Below are 8,387 nucleotides of genomic sequence, written 5' to 3' on the forward strand. Positions count from 1 at the left end.
CAAGGGTTTCCTACGCATCCATGTGGAGGTCTGCAGCAGCCGCCCTTCCTTCTGCTGCCGCGGGCTGAGCCTGACCCCTAGGGTTCAAACCTCCTCCAGCCCACGCCTGCACCTCCCAAAGCCAGTCTGCTCAGAAGGGTGCCACCCCTCCCCCAGTTCTGAGCTGTGCCAGCTGCCGGGGTGCGTTCAGCCTGGGGCGGAGGGTCTATCCCGGGGCACTAATCTCCAGGGGGTGATTGCAGTGAGCGGGGGCTGTCAGGGACTGACACGCTTTGAATCTTGCTGCCCCTAGGAGGCCGGGTGAAGACCTGGAAGCGCCGCTGGTTCATTCTGACTGACAACTGCCTGTACTACTTTGAATATACCACGGTAAGGCTGCACTCCAGTCAAGCAGATCTCTCCAAGGGGGGCTGTATTTTCCAGGGGTAATGAGGGATGGGGATACACCCCACTCTGTCACCCCTGGACTGCGGTCAGACTGAGTCCCCCCATTCCCACCCCCCAGCCCAGGCTATGACCCACAGCTGCCATTCCAGACTGATTAGAATCAACTACATGGTACCTTCTGTCAGGCAGAACTCTGGCCAGCTATAGCCATGGGCACCAAGCGCCCCTTTAATTTGCCAGTGTGTTTCTGTTGGGGGCCTGCTTTGCCATAATGCTCTGGGGCGCATGCCAGGGCAACGGGGAGAAACACGTCATTGGGCTGGGTGCTGGGAGCATGTCAGAGCCTCATACCTGCTTCTCATTGGCTTCCAGGATAAAGAACCTCTGGGGATCATCCCCCTGGAGAATCTATCGGTTCGGAAGGTGGACGACCCCAAAAAGCCAGTAAGTCTCCACCATTTGGTACCGCAACAAGCATGTGTCATCAGAGACGCTAGCCGGTTTATCTCCTCCTGCCCTGTTCAGTGGCATTGTCCCAGGCAGCGCTCTGCTGTCTTGGAAGGCAGAGTGTCTGAACGTTTTCCCCAGGAATTGAAATTTGGGGGGGGGGAGGGTCAAATTTACAGCGGGGGGCAGTCAGGGCCAATGAGGGGTGAGACCATGAGGGTGAAGGTGGGCTGTATGGCACCATAGTAAAAACTGAAAAATGTTTCATGAGCATTTTATTAGACTTTAAAATCATCACACAAATTAAAGTTGGCTACTCAACTTTATGAAGCACTACATCTACATCCTTCTTGGTTTCTTGTTATAATTTTGCACAACTCTGTTAATGAACTTCTTGAATGCAATGCATTCATCTCTGGTGGCTTCTCATGTGTCCGGTACTTCCATTCCTTCAATTGATATGCTCATTAGTTCATTCACATGATCAGGCAGAAGGCGACTTCTTTCAAAACACAAAATTCTATTCAATGATGAAAAAGAACGCTCAGCTGTAGCAGTTGTGACTGGGAGTAGCAAGAGATGAATTCCTACTTCTTTCAGCCCAGGAAACATAGCACAAAGATCGGGTTGAGCCACTAGTGATGATAAAAAAGAAGTTGAAGTCAAATCTTCATTCACTCGTCGTACGATATTCCACTCTGTGTTCAAATTCTCTATTCTGTCCTGAGCCCATGGCAGCCCCATTACTGGTAGTGCCTCACTCCACTCAGCTGTCGGTGTTTTATAAGACAGGGATCTGTTAAAGCTACGTAGAGGTTGAGTAGAATCTAGAAGTTGCTGTTGTAGATTTTTAAGAAGCAAGTCTGTGTACTTTTTCAGTTGTCTTAACAAACACTTCTTGTCCTCTTCACTTAAGGATTCAATATAAATGCCTTCATTAGTCAACTTCTGGACTGAAGTCTTTGCTTCTTCCAGTACTTTTTCAATGGATAGCTCTCTGATTGATCCAAATGTAGCTTCTAGTGCTGGACAAAGATCTACTATTCTTGTAGCAGATGCCTGGATGGCATTGTTTAATGACCCAAGTGGTTTCAACAGTAGACTTACAAATGAGAGAATGGCAATAGTCTACTCTGAACATTGTAGCAAAAGTAATCCACCAGCCTCACTACTTAGATCCATCCCATCTTGGTAGATACTTTCCAAAGTTAGTAATAATGGCTGGAGTAATTTTAAGACAACAGCCAAGGATCGCTCATGAGAAAGCCAGAGCGTTTTCCCAGGTTGGAGTAATTTGAACTTCAGTCTCAGTGTATCTTCTGTATTTTCCAAGATATTCAGTCTTTTTGGACTCTTGCTGAAAAAAGAATATAATGAAGACATTAAATTTATAGCTTTTTAAATGTCTTTTGAAGAGTCTGCAGCTCATACTAGCGCTAGTTGGACTAGCTGGCCTCTGCAGTGTGTATAGGAGAGACTAGGGTTACACTTTTCTCTGAGCAAAGCTTGTGCTCCACCATGTCTTCCAGAGAAGTTTGCAGCTCCATCAAATGCACAAGCAGCCATCTGTTTGGGGTCCAATGGACAAGCATTTAACTCTTCTAAGATGTGGGTTGTCACAGATGCAGCCAATGTGTCTTCTATAACTTGAATATCTAGAAATGCATCTACTGGCCTACCCTTGACATCAAGATAACGTACACAATGACTTAGTACTTGATGACCATTTGCATCGGTGCATTCATCAGCCATGTATGCACATTTTTTGAATGCGGTGAGAGAGTTCTTCACTTTTTCAACTGTTGAGTCTTTCAGTGTTGCACCATATGCGTCTAGGCAGTCAGTTGAGTTTCTTGCAGACAGATAGTGAGCATTTGCTGGTCTTGTTTGGAACCGGTGTTCAACTTCAGGATGAAGAAGTGACAATGCATTTAACACTGGCCTCCAGTTTGTGGTGTGTGGTATCTCTTGCTTAAATAGAAAGTATGATGCCACAGCCATGTTTGTTTGCATGAACTGTGTTGTGTCTCCAGCATTCTTAACAGCCTCATTAACACCACTAGTGTTGTCCTTGGTCAGTGGAGACTCAGAGTTCAGAGGTGCTTTCCCATGAGTTCATCTCCCAGGTGGGGGGCAAAAAGGCACCTTGCTCATTCCTCCAGCTGCTCACTGTCCGCTCTGGCCACTGTTGTTCTTTGTGCCACCGTTCACGCCATCGCTCCGTTGCCAATGGCCCTGCACAGTCACCTTCCTCTGCCACCTGCCACTGTGACCTCTGCGAGTTGGTCTCTTGAGGTTCCACCCAGCTCTCAGTGATTTCAGCTGAGCTCGCAGTGGGGGAACCTCACTGCTAGTGCAGACTGGGCCGTCTCTTCCACAGAAACACTGTCCCACAGCAGGTCTAAGCACTTAGACTTGATTATAAGTGATTTCAGCTGTAGTGATCACTTAACAAAACAAAGACTATCTCTGGAGCCTAATCAGCTCTGTCTTTAAACAGTGGAGAGGGGCAGGTACTTGTGACTCAGGCAAACCATCAAGCAAAACACTTGTCCCCACCCTCTCTCTCTCTCTCTCTCTCTCTCTCTCGATGTCCCTCAATCAGCACAGGCTAAGTGCAGTTCTACTGCCCTTTACTCCTACAGTAAGAATAACAACATTTCATTACACCTCCCGCCCCTCCCCGCATTCAAGTGATTTGTAACCCAACCCCAGCCAAAATCTATTACTTGGGCAACACAGCTCTGTTTGCTGGATACCTAGATAGATTAGGTGTGAATGTAAATACAATCTGGTCCTGAAGCCTTTCCCCCCGCAGCTCATCACTGACTGTCAGGGAGAGCTCATTTAGACTTTGCTTACAAAGCATATTTTGAAATTATTAGGTTGGCCAACATCACCGAAATGAATGCACTGACATGGTCATAAACAGCTGTACAAGGAAGCTAGTTTATGTTTCAAATCTATTAGACATTTTCAGATACACATATTTTATCATACACGGTATATGCTTTTAAAGTGTGTATTAATGTTTCAATTTCCATTCAAATGTCCAAACAATCACTAAAGTGGCAACCCTGCATGTAACTAATTCACAAAACTGGGGGGGGGGGCGTTGGGGAAATTCAGGGGGGGTAAACACCCCCATGGGGGGGGTGTAGGGAAATCCCACCCCGGGAGCCAACCCAAGGCAGATTCTCTTTAAAGCTCCACGTGAGTGCAGGTGAGAAACACGGGCTCAACAGCCGCAAAGACCAAGCCCCGCCTTTACCGCCAAGACAGGGGCAGCGGCAGGATAAACTTCCCACACACCATAGCCCTGCTGATGTGCTTCAGGTCTGTCTAGGACGGGCTGCCACTACTGGTGACAGGGGGAGTTCAGTCCCCATAGCCTGCTCAGTGCTTGGCCTCTCTGCTGAGGTTGTCAGCAAGGCTGCAGTTCTAGTCTTTGTTTCGCCACTATAGACCAGCAGTAACGCATGGAAGTCAATGGCCCTTTACTCGGGTTACGCTGGTGGAAAATCAGTCTCAAGCTCAGTACGTTTGAGATGCCTATTGGCAGTCCTGTCCCTCTCTACAGCAGCTCCTGGTACACTGGAGCAGGGGCTGGAACAAGACCTGATTGCTCAAGGCACAGGGGTCTTGACTTCAGGCCAGGGACGTTATGGTTCTGTTAGAGCTGGGTGGAAAAATTCCTGAGACGTTTTTCATGGCAATTTGCCAACTAGTTGAAATTGAACCATTCTGTGGCGATGGTTCAATTTGGACCGAGTTCCTCCAGAAACCAGGCAGCTTTCGAAACCCGCCTGGCCATCCTGCCCGCTCACCCACCCAGCATCTCTCCAGCTCACTGTCTATGAGTTGGGGACCCTGGGCTTTCCCTTTCTAGGACACTGCTGAAATGTTTGGGTTTTGTTCTGAGTTTCAATGGAACCAGATTTTGAAATATTGCAATCCTCCCCAAAACGAAACCACCTTTCTCTGCCCGGCTCTGGGTTTGGTGCCTTCATCAGGAGTTTGTGCCACACCACAGTGAGCTACTTTGGAGAAAGTGTATAAACTGGCCAGCAACAAGTTTAGGCTTGAAATTTGATGAAGGTTTCATACCATCAGAAGAGTGATGTTCTGGAACAGCCTTCCAAGGGGAGCAGTGGGGGCAAAAATCCTAACTGGCTTCAAGACTGAGCTTGATAAATTTAGGGGGACGGGGGGATGGTGTGACAGGACTGCCTAAAATGGCAGATCTGCGACTGCTAGCAGCAAATATCTCCAACGGCTGGTGATGGGACACTAGATGGGGAGGGCTCTGAGCTACTACAATAGATTCTTTCTAGGGTGTCTGCCTGGTGGGCCTTGCCCACATGCTCAGTGCCCAACTGATCTTCATATTTGGGGTCAGGAAGGAATTTTTCCCTGGATCAGATTGGCAGAGACCTTGGGGATTTTTTTGCCTTCCCCTACAGCAGGGGTCCCCAATGCGGTGCCCACGGGCGCAACGGCGCCCATCGGGGCAGTTGTGTGCGCCTGCAGGACACTGCACCACTGAAATGCCGCTGACGAGCGCGGCCGCGGGAGAACCGCCTGCTGAAATGCCGCCGAGAAGCATTGCCTTTCCTTGGCCGCATTTCGGCTGCGATGCTTCTTGCCGCTGCTGCTTCTCGGCAGTGGGGTGTCTGGCGCCCGCCACAGTCTTCTGGGAATAGGAGTATGCTATTCCCACAGAAAGGTTGGGGACCACTGCCCTACAGCATGGGGCACAGGTCACTTGCAGGTTTACACTAGTGTAAATGGTGGATTCTCTGTAACTTGAAGTCTCTAAAGCATGATTTGGGGACTCCAGTTACTCAGCCAGTGGTTAGGGGATCTACCACAGGAGTGGGTGGGCGAGGTTCTGTGGCCTGCGATGTGCAGGAGGTCAGCCTAGACGATCCTGATAGTCCCTTCTGGCCTTAAAGTCTAGGAGTAAGAAATAGCGCTGAGCTGTTAGAGAGGCTCCCCAGGAAAGCTTACCTCAACCTGCTCTCCTTTCTGTCTGTCCCTTGTGCAGAGCCAGTGTTAACTGCAGTATGGCAGGTGATCCTGTCCTGTTAGAGGTGCCCAAAAGCTGTTAGGCAATGTTCCCGTATGACCGTCTCTGGTAGGGTGCATGCGGCGCAGTACAAACCACCGGGTGTTTTCCAGACTCTCGGCCATCGCTCTCACTCTCTGTAAAACATGGTTGGTGGCCACGGCGGCGCAGGCATCACTGAGTGCAGAGTGGGGAGGTTTTTACTTGTGACGCCTCTGAGCTACTGGAATCTAACTCAACGATGCTGAGATCCCTGGAGCATGACAGGCAAAATCCTGGCCCCAGTTCAGGAACAGACGAGCCCACTGCCACCTCTGCAAACTCCCTTAGCATGCCCTCCGGAACAATGGACTTACTGCCTGACCCCCTCCATGTCTCTCCCTGCAGAACTGCTTCGAGCTCTTCAATCCCAACTGCAAGGGGCAGAAGATCAAAGCCTGCAAGACAGATGGGGATGGGAAGGTGGTAGAAGGCAAGCACCAGTCCTACAAGATCTCGGCAGCCACAATGGAGGAGCGCGACCTGTGGATTGAGGCGATACGGTAAGGGGACGGGCCCTGCAGGAGACAAGAGGGCTCCCCCAGGCAGGGTGAAATGGGGTGGAGTGAGCTCAGGCCAGGGGAGACATGGCACTAGCAGAGGCCAGAGCTACCTGTGATGCGCCGGTGGGCAGAGAGGTGAATGGCTACGCTGTGCCAGCATGCAGAGCTGGAGGCCTCACCTTGCCTCTGGGGGGCACTTGGGCAGCAGCTCTTTTACATGCAAGGGAGCAGAGGGGCATAGGCCCCCAGGGAGATAAACGTTCACACTTGAGCACCTGTGGGCGTCCCTGACCTCCTCGCCTCTCCACACCTATGGCTCCAATGGATTAGCCATCTAGGGCCTGGAGGCCCTTGCTGTGAACCTTCAGGCTCCTCCTCTGGCCTGCAAAGCCTGACTACACTAGTTGGAGGCGCCGGGTGCTGCTGAGGGGCCTGCAGATCCCCTGTTCTGGGGAGGGAGGGGGTCCATTGTTTACAGGTTCAGAGAGACCCTTGTGGCTTTCCTTGTCATTTCCCAGCCCTGAATCTCTCTCTCGTTCCTCCTCTATCCAGGACCAGCATCACCCAGGATCCCTTCTATGACCTGGTCTCAGCCCGTAAGAAAAGGATCGCCAGCAAAAACTGAGCCAGCTGCCAGCCTGCTCGTTGCTGACCAGATGATCTTTAATCGCTGGCCCATCTCCTCCCCTACTGGGCTCTACCAGCGAAGGACGCTCGGGGACCAGCACCTTCTCCTACCTCCTGACGGGCCAGAAGATGACTGATGGCTGGCAAGCCCCATTTGGCTTCTCCCTTTCCAATCCGGGAGTTCAAATCTGAAGGGGAGTAGGTTGATGCAGATGTGGATCTGGAGGCCGGGGCTATGGGCACAGCCTCTCCCGCCCTTGAACTGACAGAGGCTCTACGACAAGACATAGCCTTATGTACACCTCACGCTGGCCTCCTCACGTTGGACAGGCTGCAGGGGTCTCCAGCCCCCAGCCTTGGCCAGGACAGTCCTGCAGAAGTCTGGTTTCTCAGACTCCCTCCCCAGCCACTGAGCTGGGCAGCAGGCCTGTGGGCTCTTCTGGGGGAATCCCAAGAATGTTTCCTCCCCCCCAGGATTGTCCAAGCCCGCAGCAGACTTCAAGAGCCAGCTGCATCTCTTCTACGCAAGTAAAAACCTGAGAAGTGAGAGGCCTGTGACCATGGAGAGGTCGTCACTGGGGTTCAGAACCCCTGTGTGAAACCAGAGCCCAAGGGACGTGACCCCGTGCACTGGGGAGCCCTCTCTGCACGCTGCCATTCCAGGTTCCTCCACACTGTGCCCCTGAAGACAGCAGTAATAGTTTGAAGTCCCCAATGTGTATATATGTGTACATTGATAATGGGTTGCAGGAAGGAAGCCAAGGGGGTTTGGTGGGGACAAGGAGAAATGGTGCACTTTGCTTTGCTCTTCTACCTCCCTAGTCTCTCGTACTCAGAGCCTGGCAAACAGGTCTCTGTGAGGGGCAGAGGCTCTGGAGAGAAGCCTTCAGGGTCTTCTCCCAGCCTGCAGCGCTCCCGGGGTTCGCTCAGCTGCACCGTTTCAGGGGGGCAGATCTCTGCATCCCAGCTGCCCCCAGCCAGAAGCAGGGAGAACAGGAATGCCCAGCACATACAGTGCCCTCGTGTTTTGAACTCTGGTCTCTTGTGTAAAAAACCCAAACAAGCCGCAGGGTGGAATGATCATTAAAAGGTAAGAATTGCACAGACGATACCAAAGGATGTCACGTTGCCTTCTCTAGTAAGCTGCACACCCAGGGTGATGATTTAGCACAGTATCGGGACACAGAAAGGCAGGATGGATGCAGGCGGGAGGGGGTGTGTGAGCGTCGTAACAGGCCAGGGGAGAAGTGGCAGGGAGCCATGGAAGACCATGATGCCCACTGGGAGAAGTCCCCACAAGCCAAGGGGTGGTAGGT

The 8,387-nt window shown here is 51.4% G+C and overlaps 1 protein-coding gene across 2 annotated transcripts in view; it reads left to right on the forward strand.

Moving 5' to 3' along the window:
- The window catches only part of CYTH4 (cytohesin 4), a 31,050-nt gene extending 22,863 nt beyond the window's left edge, over positions 1 to 8,187 (forward strand). For both annotated transcript variants that reach the window (XM_048833234.2, XM_075123717.1), the window contains exons 10-13: positions 293 to 369; positions 760 to 831; positions 6,290 to 6,444; positions 6,997 to 8,187. In XM_048833234.2, coding sequence (XP_048689191.1) covers positions 293 to 369; positions 760 to 831; positions 6,290 to 6,444; positions 6,997 to 7,069 — 377 coding nt within the window. In that variant the 3' untranslated portion in view covers positions 7,070 to 8,187. The remainder of the gene's footprint in view (positions 1 to 292; positions 370 to 759; positions 832 to 6,289; positions 6,445 to 6,996) is intronic.
- The last annotated feature ends 200 nt before the right edge of the window (positions 8,188 to 8,387 follow it).

The sequence above is a fragment of the Caretta caretta genome, chromosome 1 (assembly GCF_965140235.1).
Source record: "Caretta caretta isolate rCarCar2 chromosome 1, rCarCar1.hap1, whole genome shotgun sequence".
Taxonomy (NCBI): Eukaryota; Metazoa; Chordata; order Testudines; family Cheloniidae; genus Caretta; species Caretta caretta.